Here is a 15,950-nt window from a genome sequence, read left to right as displayed (position 1 = left end):
AACTTGAAGCTAAATTGGGAAACGGTAAATGGTAAATGGCCTGTATTTGTGTAGCGCTTTGCTAGTCCCTAAGGATCCCAAAGCGCTTTACACAACCAGTCATCCACCCATGCACACACACATTCACACACTGGTGATGGCAAGCTACATTGTAGCCACAGCCACCCTGGGGCGCACTGACAGGGGCGAGGCTGCCGGACACTGGCGCCACCGGGCCCTCTGACCACCACCAGTAGGCAACGGATGAAGTGTCTCACCCAAGGACACAACGACCGAGACTGTCCAAGCCGGGGCTCGAACCGGCAACCTTCCAATTTTAAGGCAAATACTGTTTGCTCTGGGTCTAAACAGAGCGCGTTGTGTGTGACGTCTTCTTTTGCACATGCGGGCCGCTTTGAGGGTTCACACTAGAGCGCGTCTGCTGTCACATTTTAATTGTAGTGTGAACACACAGACAAAAAAAATCGGATTTGATCAAAAAATCGGAATTGAGCATTAAGACCTGCAGTGTGAACGTAGCCTTAGATATTTGTGTCCAGCTCGTGTAGGGGCTGTGAAACGTCAAGTCACCCTTAGTGTTAAAGCTCGGTGTCAAATCTGAGCACATAGACGTGAAACCTAAGATAAATAAACTTTAACACAAAGCCAATGAGAACAACAGAGAGAAAGTGGCAATAGTGGAGTTACTCTCCAACATATGAAGCCTGAGCTTTTAGCTCACAGGAGGTTCATGTGTTGGCTTCAATAATTTAAACTTCAGCCAGTTTTATAAAACACTTTGAGTGCTTAGGTAGAGTTGAATATAAATGTATATGTGTATATATGACAGAATGCTTTTGTTTTTCTTCTTCATCGGTGTACTTCCAGCTGAATTACAATCCTCCTTCTCCTCTGACGTGTTGCTATGCTTTGTTTCCAGGGAAGATGCCCACTGTGGTTTCTCCGGAGCTGTACAGAGCTCGCTTCTGCGAAGCCATGGACAAATACTTCCTGATGGTCCCTGACCACTGGACTGGTCTGGGAACTAACTGCTGAGACTGAGTACTGATCAACAGAAACACAGCCGCTGTGCACAAAGCAGACTTTCCTGTAAACGCCTGGCTGAGAGCTAGAAGCACACTGGACCTTGTAAATCTTTAAGAATGGTGCAGGCTAAATCCTGACAGACAGCAGTGTCATTCCAGCAGAGCCAGCACTCTGCATCCGTGGCATTATGAAAACAGTCTAGAACATTCAGTTTTATCCCAGTATAATCAGGTTCTAATGACTAACCCTCTGGATTCCTGTTATTTTATAATTAGTGCCATGAGTGGAGCCACTGACGGTAGTCGCTGTGGCAGTTTTAGTTTGTTAAAAAGACTCATTCATGTAATTTAAAATTTGTAAATGTAAAGAGATTATGTAACTATTAAAAGGTTCTTATCAATATCTTCTGTTTCCACTGATGTTAATGAAGATAGATGCACGAATATAGAATAGAATAAACCTTTATTATCCCCCAGATGAGAAATGTCGGAGTTACAGAGCTCTTACAGCAAGGGAAGAATGAAAAATAAAAGGAAGACACAAGGTCCTATAAACATAAGCAAGTTTGTATATACATGTTGTCACCTCAGCCCTCAACATACATCTATGTTGCAATGGCTCGTCTTAACTGCACTCTTTATCAGACAGAGAACTGAAAGACAATCAAAAATACTTCCGGCTTCTTGCTGGGGATCATTTTCTGTTTTATTATTTCATTCATTTCACAGGATCGAAAACAGGGTTTAACCAATCATGAGAGTTTCAGTTACACTGGATGCTGTTAAAGGATGAGTGATGAATGAATGGGACCGTTAAAGTACTTTACTTGAGAGTCCTCACCCAGTTCTTCTCAGCACTGTGGAACTTTTTCGTGTCTTTCAGCTTGTTTTGGGGTTTTCAGGCTTTCCCAAACCACTTCATCACATTAATTGACCTGTTTCTAATAATTAAATCTGACAATAAGCACACTGTCAGACATTTCTGTTTTCTTCTGTGGGAAATGAGAAACAAGTGTTTTTGTGTTGTTTTTAAATAGTCCATACATTAATCCTCTTAATGCCCCTTTACTTGTGATTGGCTAACATCTTGGAGCCTAGTGAGAGGTAGCAAGCATTGCAACCTGTCTGTACTTCATGGGTGTGCTGTGCCTGTAGCATTGACCATATAAAGCATATGCTCTGAGAAACATGAACACGGACAGTGTAACGCAGGTGTCAAACCTAAAGCCCAGGGACCAGAATCAGCCCAACAATCAGACCAATGAGGAGCACGACGTCCGAGCAGCATTGAGGAGAATTGAGGCAGACGGCATCACCGGCTGTCTGCTGCGCTGACCAGCTAGCAGGTGTGTTCTCTTCCATCGTCAATGAGTCCCTGGCGAAGTCTGTGGTCCCCACATGCTTCAAAAGATCCACCATCATCCCTGTGCCCAAGAACAGCAAACCCTCATCCCTGAACGATTACCGGCCAGTTGCACTGACCTCGGTAGTAATGAAGGTGTTCGAGAGGCTGCTGAAGAACATCATCTCCTCCTCCATCCCAGACACCACAGATCTGCTCCAGTTCGCCTACCGACCCAACAGATCCACAGAGGACGCCATCGCCCACGACCTGCACACCACCCTCAGCCACGTGGACAAGAAACAGGGTAACTATGTGCGAATGCTGTTTGTTGATTACAGTTCAGCGTTTAACACAATAGTGCCCTGCAGACTGTTCACAAAGCTGAGGGATCTGGGACTCAACAGCCGTCTGTGTGCATGGGTGTTGGACTTCCCCACTGGCAGAACTCAGGTGGTGAGGGTGGGTAGATGTGTCTCCGACAGCATCACCATGAACACAGGAGCACCACAGTGGGGTGTGTCCTCTCGCCACTGCTCTACTCCCTCTACACTTCAGACTGTGTGGCCACCCACGGCTACAACACCATTGTGAAGTTTGGTGACGACAGTGGTGTTGGGCACCATCTCCAACAATGATGAGGTGGCCTACATGGATGAAGTGAAGAATCTGGCATCATGGTGCCAGGACAACCACCTCCAGCTGAACGTCAGCAAGACCAAGGAGCTGGTGGTGGACTTCAGAAGGAGTCAGCACAGAGACTACAAGCCCATTATCATCAATGGAGCTCCAGTGGAGAGGGTGCAGTCCTTCAAGTATCTCGGTGTCCACATCTCCTCAGACCTGACATGGTCTGCCCACATTCAGGTCCAGACCAAAAAGGCCAGGCAGCGCCTGTATCACCTACGACAACTGAGGAAGGTCAGGGTGTCTCCAGAGATCCTCAGGACTTTCTATGCAGGTGCTGTGGAGAGCATCCTCACACAGAACATCACATCCTGGTCAAGGAGTGTGTCAGGTTACATTTCACTCTGTGTTATACTTGTATAACTATGCATGTGACGAATAAAGAACCATTAACCTCCAATCAGGCCCGCTAGGGAGCTCTGGAAAATGTGAAGGACAGAAATGTCGGACTTTTAACTGTATTTTCAGCTTTTCCTACTGATAAAGACCCCACGGTCACTTACAGTATACTGAAGTAATTCAGTTACACACATCTGTAATTTTACACATTTAAAATCTGTAAGCACAACTTGTGCTTTCTTTCATTTACTACAGCAGCATTTCTTTATCATGTAGAGACATATTGTTGAAATTACTCTTCTCTGTCTTAAACTAATCATTGATTACATGAGTAGTTAGGTTTCTTTACACTGACAGAAACTGGGTTTTCACTGGTCTGGCCAGATCAAAACAGGTTGTATGTGACCCACAATGTAAGATGAGTCTGACATCTCTGGTGTAATGAGTCTCCTCACAGATTGATGGAAAAAGAAAAGAATTGGCATGTTTTTAACTCCAAACAGATTTTTATTGTTGTACAGTTAATATAAAACAAAGTGGAGGTGACAAACAGCCCTCAGCATGCCGTACTGCATCAGGAACTGCTATGAAAATCACACGACGATTGTCAGGCCTGCTGAAGCTCATTTTCTGGTTGAATACTGGCGGACAGGCTCTGTCTCTCAGGGACAGCGGAGGCAGTAAAGACTGTGCTTGCTAACAATATGTGTGCTTATCTGGCAGCTAACAGGATTCACAACTCATTACATTTTAAATCCAAAGTCAAACAAAACCATCTGGGATGGAGATTTCTTCATACAAAGCTTTCCCTTACAGTACATAATGTAAAAAGCAGGTGGATTTCATATCAGTACCTAAGCTAGTGCGCACACACACACGCACACACACACGGCTGGAGATATTGTCTTTTTTTCTTATTGTCAACAAATGACTGATAACTAAGTCCTTGCTCTGAGCCGCAGGCCTCGACTGTTGTTGCAAAGTTGAAATCGATCTTGCTGTAGTAAGACTCACTCGTGTAACAATAACAGAAGACTAAAAGGCTTTCCACTCGGAATACGTTGGAAATCAAAGGCTTCCAAATACTCACTCAACTGGGTGAGTATTACGAGTTAATCATCTAGCAGGAAGAGTATGAGGTCTGACGGTAAAACCTCCTTAATTTATTGCATGAGGAACAAAAGGATTTATGGAGCAGTGGATTTGTTGACAATAAAATTAGGGGGATTAAATCTCCAGCCTTTAACTCTCTCGGGTCTAAGTTGTCACAGGTGGTGACCCCGACCCTACCCTAGGCAAGCAAACATCATTTTTTCCTTTTTATTACTTTGTTCTCCAAAATCTTGGCAATCAGGGGCCAAAGAAAAAATCAGTTCAACTGACAACACGAAAAACAATTCACATTTTTTGCAAAAACTCAAAAGCAAAATGATGACTTAGACCTCAGAGGTTTAAGGTGACAAAACAACCAAAACTGTGTCAAACACTGTCATTCAATACAACATAACCACTCATATTTAGCTCAACGCATTAAAGAATAATTTCACACAATTTCAAAAAAACTGGTGGTACCTGGTGGTGCTCAGCCACGCCTAGTTTTCGTTTGTCCAGGTTTTAAGATTTGCACCTCCACAGAGAGGAGAAAGAGCTCGCTGTTTTCACGGTTTCAGTCATTTCCCAACTTAAACGATGAATCAAGTATTCCTTCTTTCTTCTTGCAGTGAGATTTATATTTATAGGTCCATTCAGTAACTGTGCTTTCAGTCACATCATATGACCACAGCAGCACATCAAGTCTGGTTTTACAAGTTTGACCTTCAAATCCATTTAGCAGCTCCTCATAACTGACGGCTGGTTTGGAACTTTCTTCTCACTTTTAAAAGTGTCTGGTGTGTACAAAAGGCGAAAAACCTACACAAACAATAAAACGGTAGAGGTCTGAGGTAAATCTCTCAAAGCATGGCTAAAATCTGCACCACTGTACCACCAACACTTTTCCTATTTTGCAATAATAGTGAACTCATCCTTTCCAACTACTAGCACAGGATATGTCATAAAAGAAAAAAAAGACTCATCAAGGCACTGGACACATTCGAAACAATGGCACATAGCTGGCAGAGCGACAAACAGTGGGGAGGAATGTGAGGAAAGTGGTCAAAGCCCTGTGTTAATTTACATTTAAGTGCTGGCATTGTTTGTACCATCGTGTAATGGATCATATATAGCACAACAGAGCTAAACAGAGCTTTTCATTGCCTCAGAAATTTGGTCTTTGTTGAGAATCTGGGCATTTACGATTAAACATTAAAGTACAAAAAAAGAAGCTTTGCCTGGAAGTGTGCAAGCATGCACAACACAACAGGTAGGGATGCAAATGGAGTGAAAACAGTGCAGATGGCCATTCAAGGCCAGAGGACAAAATGCATAAATCTTAGTCATAATCTCATCTTTCAATCTGATCTCCACAGACCTTATATTCATCACTAGGTACATCCCCATTACCTTATCACATCACTCCATTAAAAGTACAGATGGTGCTTCAAAGAATCAAGAGAACAGCCTTTGTTTCATGGCCACAGGAAGTCATTCAAGTGGTGGACACAAGCGTCTTTATCTCTTCAGTCTGGTTTTAAACTGGAAGAACCCCCAGGCTGGTTTTAGCATAGCAGCAATGCTAACCCCCATGGTTGATAGCTACAACTCCACCTGTGATACATTAGTTCTTGACTTTACACCACATACTGACAATACTGAATGTTTTCAAAAATGTCCCGAACAACAACATTAGATACCACTAGCTTTGATCTAATATAGTAAAAACACTTTGTGCTAATGTAGCAGCTATTTTCTTTAGGCTAACAGCACTGCTAATGCAATCCTTTTTTTAATTGAACTAGGATTTTGACTTATCTGTGTAGCTACTATACTACCATAAAATGTACCACGCTTTGATTAATATAAAATTAAATCAGATATAAATGCATCCTTCAACATGAAACATGAAATGGCTAACATAGCAAAAGATTTGTCAGGATTATGCTAACGTAGCATGTATCTATGTCCTCTTGAGGCTAACGTTAACTTATTTAACATTAACAGACTATCATTATTACTGTTCAGCTCTTCTGAACACAGCTTTGTGCCTCAGTGTTTGCATTAGCATTTAAATTTATGCTGAAACACACGTGACTGTGGAACTGAAACGAACTTGGGATATTTATTTATTAATTGACGTGAGGGAATGTGGAAAGAAGTGGAAAAACTTCAGGGACAAATATGTTTACCCAGGATGTTTCCATCAGCTGGAAACATCAGTGGACATACCCACTTGGTAATTAACATGTAATGAACCAGCACAAGCATAAATGCTGACGGCCACTTACGTGGGTTACACATGGTAAGCTCTACCATGATTTACCACAGAACTCTAAATCAGGCTTGAGGAATCTTTCGTCAGGGCTGTGTCATCTGGATTTCTCGATGTAAAGGTCATTGAGATGTACCTAGTGTTTCGTATCCTCTATTCTGGTCCACAGTTGAACTAGGAACGTCTTTCGGAGAGGCCACACAATTCCCATTCTATCCAAACGTCATCCAAACCAAACAAAAACCTACAAATTTGTGCTTCAGCTGTTAAACAGTTAAAAACAAGCTCTATGTACCTGTTTATGTGACCTTTTGTCACATGTTCATTATTTACTCGTGGAAGTCAAATATTTGGTACAACAAGCCTAAAATCATAAAAAGTTTAAAATTACACTCTGATTTCTTAATAGTCTCCTTCGTTTTGTACAAACAGTTAAAAATGGCTTTTTTTAAAAAGACAACACGAGTCTCCGCAGCGAGCTGCTGTGCCGTGCAGAGACTAAGTACCGAGGTCGTTTGGATTTAAGCACCCGTGAGTAGAAAGAATGAACCGTGGTGTAAATTAACACAAGCATGCAGACCCAAACTGGTCCAGATCGAGTTCTTGTTCACGGAGCGACTCGTTGGGCTCCAGTCAGTCAGTCCTGGGCAGTGCAGCTGCTCCCATCTTGGTTTTTCTTTTAAAAAAAGAGCATTACAAAAAAAAGAAGCTGCAGGGTCTCCAGCCTGGCGTCAAAGCAGAGCGATTCAGTTCGTGTTCATGTTCCCAACATGGGGAACAGAAGATATAGACACTGCATGTGGAGCACCAAAGGTTCAATATTAAACAAACAGAAGACATGAGAAATATGAATATTATTTAACCATCTATTAGAAAATATTCCAACTCATCTTACGATTAATTATTGTCCACAAGTTATTTATTTAATATTGAACTTTTATGGGCTCTATGAATGACCAAGTCTCTATCCTTCTCCCTCAGTTGTGCACTCAAACACTGCATCATTCCTCGCCGAGGAGAGAGGTAAGACGTTCACGTGCACTCTTGGAGGTAGGAAGCTAGAGAGTCGGTTTAGAGGGGTCAGAAAGTTTCGGAATCCTCTGAGTCGTTCTCTGTGGTTCCCTCGCTGGATGGTCCCGAGGGGTTCCTGGGGCTGCGTGTCGCCCGAGGGCCAGTGGATAGGCCTTTACCCCCCTGGTGGGGTATATGCCTCAACAAGGACCCTGGGGAGGGAGCTCCAGAGCTGCAAGGTGAGCAGAAAGGCATCATGGTAGCCAGAATGAGAGCCAAACAGTCAGCCACCTCTCTACTAGGAGCACAAGCCAGAGCAGGCGTCAGACCTGAGGTAGAGCGACAGAGAGAAAGAACGGAGACAGAGGGAGGGAGGACGACAAAAACGGACAAAAAGGAGGAACAGAGCGAGACGTGGACAAGGAGGAAGCGGAGGAAGGCAAAGCAGCATCGGAGCAGCATCCCGTTAGAGTTCAGCCAGTTGACAGTGTGAGCAGACAGAAGGGGACAGCGACAACAACAGCAGCCCGACACTAAAGTGGACAATAAATAAACAAAGCGCAGTATAGTCACAAAATAAAATAAAAACTGGAGACCTCATCTCATCTAGCTGCAAAACAGACTCCCATATTAAAAATATGACTTTATATCAAAAAATGATGTGTTTACTTGCAGGAAAAGATGTTGGTTTTTCATTTCCATTGTATTTATACAGCACCAAATCACAACAGTCACCTCAAGGCATTTTATATTGTGAGGTAAAGACTCCACCATGACAGAAAGAAAACCCCGATAATTAGACAAAACCTTATGAACAAGCACTTGGCAACAGTGGAGAGGAAAAACTCCCTTTTAACAGGAAGTAACCTCTGGCAGAGAGCGCATCCACCTGCTGTGATTGGTTGGGGATGAGCAGAAGGAACTGTACAGGAGGTTTGTTGTTAGATTTGTATTGTTGATTGTCATTTATGCTTAGAAATATTTACTTATATATGCTTAGAGTTTTGTAATTAGTTGTAGATTGGTAGAGGTTTTGATCCTTGATAGTCTGCAAACTTTGTGTGTATTAGACAGCACTTTGGGAGCATGAGAGGTCATACCGTGTCTTATTGTTTTATGGTAGGATTAACGTAGTTGCGTCTGTTCTAGTCTAAGTGCTCTTTGTTTAGATGAATTGCAGGACTTCCTCACCGTGTTATCTAGGATGAACCATCTAGGGTGAGGGGGAGGCTACCCTCTTCCTGACCAAGGATGGTTGACCCTTTGATCAGCAGTACACACACACACACACACACACACACACACACACACACACACACACACACACACACACACACACACAGGCAAGGTACTCTTTGTTTGTATGTAGACGTCGTATGTTAATGAACCTATGCATATTCATGTAACCTCAATAAAAGGACAGTGTATGGGAGAACGGACGAGAGCTACTGGGGTCAAGCGAAGGAACGGCGCTCTGTCTGGTTCTCTCCCGTGCACGAGTAACATGAAGAACTTTGCCTATTTGTGTCTTGCTTAGCAGTGTAATTATATTGTCTTCAACGTTCCAGCGGATGGGTTCAAGCTACAAACCTAACATTTGTATTCTGTGTTTTTATATTTTAAAGTTTAAGTTTCATTACAACTTTACCAATCTCATCCGAGCCTTGTTTTCCCACAGGTTTCTTCCTGTTAAAAGAGTGTTCTTCCTTCCCACTGTCGCAAAGTGCTTGTTTATAGGGGGTCAGCTGATTGTCGGGGTTTCTCTCTGATATTAAAGAGTTTTTAAACATTTTAAACATATGATTTGGTGTCATATAAATTAGGGCTGTTCGATATAACGATATATATCGGATGACGATATAAAAACATCTGTCATTTCATTTTACACTATCGTTCGTTTTGTGGTGTCGCAAAATAAACTGTCTACGGCAATATTTTTCATGGTTTTGATGGTCACTGTAGTGGCTATATTAATTTGTTAAAGTTCTCTCTTTCTTTTATATTTTATATAACCACACTACGGACGGACAAGCGCCTGTTTTTATGCGTTGTCATTAGCAACAACGATGGTAAAACCATTGTTTATTTTCCACATAAACCTTTCACAATAAAGCTCAAGATCCTGTTGAGACTTTTCAAAATAAACTGAATCACGTGAAAGAGTATGCAGAGTATTTACGGATGAGAAGCAAAAAAGAGCCGCCAGGTGCTAAAAAAATAAACCTTAGACTCAAACGTTAGAACAGGCTTTTCCCCGCCGCACGCCGTGTAATAAATACAAAGAAAATGGCGGCCATTTCAACTTATGTCTAAAAATGTATCGTTTCATGCATCGGTTAAAACACTCGACTCCAGGTACGCGACGCCCAGCTGGAAACACTTCACGCAAGTCGAGCTGCCCGAGATTCACAGAATTTACAGAAAATGTTCAATTTTGTGATTTATATCGTTATCGGGACGATAGATGTCTCATATTGGGATATGAGATTTTAGTCATATCGCACAGCCCTAATATAAATACAATTTTATTCATTCAGGGTATGGAGACACTATTTTTTCAGTGACATTAGCAAAAAGCTGTCCACGTGTAGCTCTACGAACAGCGTGTATTATTATATTCAGTGAAAATGAATCTTTTGTTTTTATAGCTTAACTATTTTTGTTCTTACAATTACCCTTAATAAAACAAATCCTTAGGCCATAGTAGTGAAAAGAAATGGGGTTACAACTTAATCTAAAACTCCAGTAACTGAATATATACAAAAGTACTTCATCCAGTATTGCTGATCTAAGCTAATCAATTATGGACTTTCAGGTTTAAATTGATCTATAGCCAACAAAACAAAGAACAAAGAACAAAGAAAGCTCACAAAAAACACATGAACAGCTTTAATCCGGGTTTCCACAGCTTCATATAAAAACTACTGGCCCCCAGTCGCCTGGTATCAAACACCTGTGGTATCACAGTCCTATGTATCGCATTCACATGATTTTCCTGGCCTCTGACCTTCCCGTAGAGCTCAGATTTGAACTTGTGATTTTTAGTAGATACACCTGAAGTATCAATTTCTAAATCTTATGTCAATTCATGCTCTTCTTTCATTTCCTGCCATCAAATAAAAGCCAAAAAATATCACTCCATCAAAGATTTACTTTGATCATTACGTTTTCCTAGATATGGGTGGACTAGTTATTGTGCCGACCTCGAACAGTAACAGGCCTGCTTTCTATACCCATCCTGTCTGTCTGTTGCTATGTAACAAACCCCAAATTCACTTGAAAACCCTTCCTGCACTCTATAAAACTCACCTAACTCTACAACGAGTGGTAACCCTTTTAAAAACTGTTTTGTCTGCAGCAAACGTGGAAAACAGCATTAAAGCTTTTCAGTAGACAAGCTGAGTCCATGCTGAGAGAAGGAAGACATTCATGCAGGTGTGCAGTCAGGCCCTGATAAGTACTGAGTTTACCGTACCGTTCTCATCCACCGTCTGAACGTTGGCTCCTCTGGACAGCAGCTCCTGGACCACCTGCTTAAGACCGCTACGAGCCGCCAGGTGCAGAGGACTGACAGAAAGTTACACATAATGTCACTCATGGTTACACAAGTACTCTTGTTTAACTGAACTACATCACCTCTAGTGAAACAGGTTTTCAAATTTGTTTAATAAAATGTTCACAGTATCTGAAAAACTAATTTTATTTATTTTACTTGGACTGATCCTGGACCAAATCTTTACATACATCATTTCAAAAGCTCTTGTTTACAGTGACACATGTGTTTCCTATATGTACAGACATGAGGGCCAAAGTATTTTCACACTCACGTTTGCAGCGCTGCATTCGTGGCATTAATGAGCGCAGTGTCAGACAGCTTCTCGAGGATCAGCAACACACAGTCTTCCTTCCCCTGGAAGAAGAAGGACTCAAGTTAAAAAGTCCTCCAGAGTTCTGCATAAGTAAACAGCACTGAGGTCTCATCTGTGAGCCTTCCTTTCAGTAAAACAGGTAAACAAAGGTCCCACAAAACTGGGCCAAACACTAATGCTGGAGCGTGGTGCCCCCTTGTAGACGTACATTACTGCAAGCCAGGTGCAGGGCGGTGTTGCCGTCCTTGTCAGTCAGACTGAGGTTGGCACTGGCGCTGGTCAACAGCACCTCTGTACGAGACAGAATACAGAGCACGTATAAAAAACAAAATCACTGCTCATTTTCTGAACATAAGCACATGTAAAACAACCCCGTACCAAGAGCCCCGACCCTGCCCCTCTGAGCCGCCATCATCAGCGCAGTGCGACCCGACTGTTCTGCGACGTCCACAGGTGCATCGTGGGAAAGGAGCAACTGGACACAATCGACATGACCGGCAAATGCTGCAGCATGAAGAGGAGTCCTGAAAGAGAGAGGATGGAATGAGAACATATGGTGCTCGGCAGCGTGGGAGGAGCTGCGCTGGCGACATGTCCACACTCGCTTCTTACCTGCTCTTAGCATCGCAGCAGCCAGCAATGTCTGAACCCATCGCCTCCAGCAACAGCGATGCACATGGCTCGTGATCATTGGTTCTGAAAGACAAAACACAAACAGGAGTTCAGCGACTGAAATCGGCCTCTGAAAAGCAGGAAAAACACTATTCCAGTAGCAAAAAAGACGACTCCGGGATATCAGTGTGACTTACACAGCGCAGTGCAGAGGGGTGAAGGGGTTCCCATCAATACAGCGGCAGCCTTTCTGTTCTAGCAGGACCTCCACACACCCTTCATGACCTACACACAAACACACACTTTAGGGAAAAGTTTCCTAACTGGAGGTCTCGTCCTGTTAAATGGGAGTTCTTCCTCCCCACTATCACCAAGTGCTGCTCACAAAGGATTGTCTGTTTTGAACTGAATTTACTTTTTTTTTTTTAATTTAAAAACGTGTCTGCAGGTGCCACTAACCATAATAACAGGCCCAGTGCAGCGGTGTGTACCCGCTGTGGTCTCTCAGCGGGGGCAAGGATGGCGCCTCAGAGCAGGCGATGCTCAACAGCTCACTCAGCCAGGAAGCGTGGCCTCGGGCAGCGGCCAAGTGGATGGCTGTACGACCGCGCGAGTCGCCGAGCAAAACCGAAGCCTCCTGCTCCAGCAGACACTGGATGCACTCCTCCTGACCACACAGCAGCTGAGACAACAGAGCAGAAGCTATATAAGAATCTATAATACAAATCTGAAAGAACATTTCCTGTTTGTCTCTTTTTACAAGTCTTCTAATGAATAAAGCACATTTCCAAGAAGGTCCCTCCTAAAAATGTTAATGGGAGTCTAATAGGCCCTAATATAAAACTTATTGCTTCTTTCTTGTCACAAATGAAAGAAATTATAAATAGAGACTGCACTAAATCCACACAAACACAAGTTCCGCGCTCACCCCAAGGTGCAGCGCTGTGAGGCCGTGGTTATCGGCCACATTGACATTGGCTTCCCTTTCCAGCAGCAGTGACACGGCGTCGACGTGACCTCCGGCCACCGCGAGCATTAGAGGAGTCCTGCAGACGAGGACAACATATTTAAGAGGGAAAACGGAAAGGGACAAATCGCACGAAGCAAACAGCATGTGTGGGGGCGGGAGCGAGGGTCACTCACTGTCCCTGAGAGTCAGCAACATCCACGAGGTCTGAATTATCCGATTCATCCAGCAGGAGGCGCACACACGTAGTATGACCATTCATCACTGCAAAGAGAACAAAACACAAGGTGTCACAAATGTACAAATCAGCTCTGTGACACAAAGGTTGTGATGACTTCTGTCACCACAGTAGAAAAAAAAGTATTTAACCACCTGTTTTTTCAGCCACATGGGGAACAAACTCTAAATTTAGTTCATCTGAACTGTAGTTATAGGCAACCCAGGCTCGTGAGCGGCACATACATGTGCTTCAAATGAACAATAAGGACTCTTCCATTCTAAGACTGCAGATATCTGAAGCTACAGAGAGCTACATTCAGTCCAAAGGTTAGGCATCTCAAGTATGTTCAAATGATGCTCACATTGCTGGAATAAGAGGACACAATAACTAAGATGACCTTTGATACACTAAAGAATCCTGCCCAGAGGTGCACGAAAAACAAGTGTTTCCTATGATTCTGAAGTAATGAGTTAAGGCTGGAGGAAGAGGCCAAAGCAATTTCAGACATAAGAGACCCAATAAAGCTTTTCCACATAAATAACACATCTTATACTTGGATTTCCATCTAAATAAACAACCATCCCAGGGTTTGGTAATCAGCTGTTTGTAGTTTCACAGTCCACATGTGTTTAAAAAAAGCTTTGGCAGAGGGATTAAAGTGTTATATACACCGACCATATGCTGATTTCACTACAAATTTTCACATATAGAAATTATATTTTTGATTAATTTTTTTATCTTTTGGAACAAAATAACAACATCCTTGCTCTTGTTTTGAAAATTCAGTCTCCCAGACCAGCTATCTTATTTCTATTCCTGTTTTTCTACAAATTGCCAAATTGCATGCTTCCATGTTTCTAAGCTCACCTGCAAGGTGCACCGGGGTGCGTCCATACTGCTTATCAGTAGTGCGTGGCGATGCTCCCTGGCTGAGGAGGGTGTGAACGCAGTCAGAGTGACCACGGAGAGCAGCCAGCGCCAGAGCTGTCCTCCCCATCTCATCCCCTTGGTCTACCTCTCTCTCCCCCTGCAGCAGCACCTCCAGGGCCTGAGCATGGCCATGGTACGCCTGAAGAGAGAAATTACTGTTTAAAAATGTAAATTAAAAAAAAAAAAATAGGATAACCTACTACAAATCCTTTTATCCGTTTAATACTGACAGCGAGGTGCAGCGGGCTCCTGGCATGTGGAGATTCAGAGTCATCTTGGTGACCGCCATCTCTGTCCAGCAGCTGGAGGTCAAAACAAAAACAACGTGAACACAGTCACAGTCTGTTCATGTGCTTTATCAAATTTAAGTAGCTCTGTTTTTCAGGGATTTACTCAGAGCTCTTTTTTGTTTGTTTGTTACATAAAAGACTTGATGCTCTAACTTAAAACACCCAGATTTCTGGCATGTGGTGAAAAAGTGATAGGCCATGATAGGCCAGCAGAGAAAGAAACTCCCTCCAGACACTCCCCAACAGTACAAGCATTTCCTCAGTAAGGCTTCAACCATATTCAACAACATGTGACAGGAGTGTGAGCATCTGTGTGAGGACTTTAGTCTGGAGACATCCTGTTTGTGCAGAGTGAAGGCAGTTTGATTCAGTCAGGGTTCAGAAATAGGGTCCAATCGAAATGACTTCATTACTGACCATTACCTTTTTATACTTTTGCTACCCATTTAAACCATTGTTTTTAGTCAGCTGTTTTTAGCAAATTATATTAACTAATCAGTAAATTTGTTGTTTTTAGCCTGCTACTTTTTCAAAGACAATTAGTTTGTTGGCAAATTGTAACAAGCTAACTTACATTTAGCTAGCTGTTAGCTTACCTGTTACTGTCAGCTAGCTAATACTATGTCAGATTTGTTTCGGGGCTCTTTGGTTTTTATTAGATTTGACTGACTGAGAGAGCTAGGAAAGGGGGGCAGAGAGCGGGGACAATATAAAGCAAATTTTCAGTGACTCTCAGAGGCTACGGTGACCACCGGTCTATCCCTAGCTGATGCTACTCTTTCCCCATTAATAGCCCTGGTTGGGGCACACTGGGGTAAGGGGCTAAGGTGTGCTATGTGTCACACGTTTGTGTAAACTGACCAGTTCTAGACAGTGCCTGTGTCCATAGGCTGCGGCGTAGTGGACAGGGTTGTAACCCTGTTTGTCTTTCAGTGAGGCCGTAGCACCGCTCTGAAGCAGGAACTCCAAACATCTGCAACACAAACATGTCATTTCAGAAGGCAGCTCGAACCACAGAGAACATGCTTAAAGCACACAAGCTTATGACATCAAGATAACACCGTTTTAAATGTTTTATGTGTTTTAAATGTATAGTGGTGAGTCTTGACTGGAGCTAAATGTCAGTTACACATCACACATGTATGCTATAGACTTTGTGTTTAATGATAGTCTTTTATCGCCATTTGTTCTTTTTATTTATCCAATTTTGTTTTCTTTTTTTTACTTTTTTGTTTCTTTTTTTCATTAATAAACTTTGAGAAAACTGTGAAAATCACCTGTTATATTTCCT

The 15,950-nt window shown here is 42.7% G+C and overlaps 2 protein-coding genes across 5 annotated transcripts in view; one reads left to right on the top strand and one right to left on the bottom strand.

The window, feature by feature from the left end:
* The window catches only part of pikfyve (phosphoinositide kinase, FYVE finger containing), a 30,880-nt gene extending 29,452 nt beyond the window's left edge, over nt 1-1,428 (top strand). For all 3 annotated transcript variants that reach the window (XM_082509310.1, XM_082509312.1, XM_082509311.1), the window contains one exon: nt 920-1,428. In XM_082509310.1, coding sequence (XP_082365436.1) covers nt 920-1,035 — 116 coding nt within the window. In that variant the 3' untranslated portion in view covers nt 1,036-1,428. The remainder of the gene's footprint in view (nt 1-919) is intronic.
* A 2,448-nt stretch (nt 1,429-3,876) lies between these two features.
* The window catches only part of ankrd44 (ankyrin repeat domain 44), a 32,895-nt gene continuing 20,821 nt past the window's right edge, over nt 3,877-15,950 (bottom strand). The window contains exons 16-28 of one of the 2 annotated variants that reach the window (XM_082509314.1): nt 15,521-15,632; nt 14,600-14,671; nt 14,307-14,508; nt 13,396-13,483; nt 13,181-13,298; nt 12,712-12,934; nt 12,450-12,537; nt 12,253-12,336; nt 12,019-12,164; nt 11,849-11,931; nt 11,599-11,681; nt 11,247-11,338; nt 3,877-8,100 (exon numbers count right to left, since the gene is read on the bottom strand). In XM_082509314.1, coding sequence (XP_082365440.1) covers nt 7,841-8,100; nt 11,247-11,338; nt 11,599-11,681; nt 11,849-11,931; nt 12,019-12,164; nt 12,253-12,336; nt 12,450-12,537; nt 12,712-12,934; nt 13,181-13,298; nt 13,396-13,483; nt 14,307-14,508; nt 14,600-14,671; nt 15,521-15,632 — 1,651 coding nt within the window. In that variant the 3' untranslated portion in view covers nt 3,877-7,840. The remainder of the gene's footprint in view (nt 8,101-11,246; nt 11,339-11,598; nt 11,682-11,848; nt 11,932-12,018; nt 12,165-12,252; nt 12,337-12,449; nt 12,538-12,711; nt 12,935-13,180; nt 13,299-13,395; nt 13,484-14,306; nt 14,509-14,599; nt 14,672-15,520; nt 15,633-15,950) is intronic. The other variant, XM_082509315.1, reaches the window with a different exon arrangement.

The sequence above is a fragment of the Aulonocara stuartgranti genome (genome assembly GCF_965226115.1).
Source record: "Aulonocara stuartgranti genome assembly, chromosome: 16".
Classification (NCBI taxonomy): Eukaryota; Metazoa; Chordata; class Actinopteri; order Cichliformes; family Cichlidae; genus Aulonocara; species Aulonocara stuartgranti.
The sequence above is the reverse complement of the archived record's forward strand: the minus strand, read 5'-3'. Positions and strand labels throughout refer to the sequence as shown.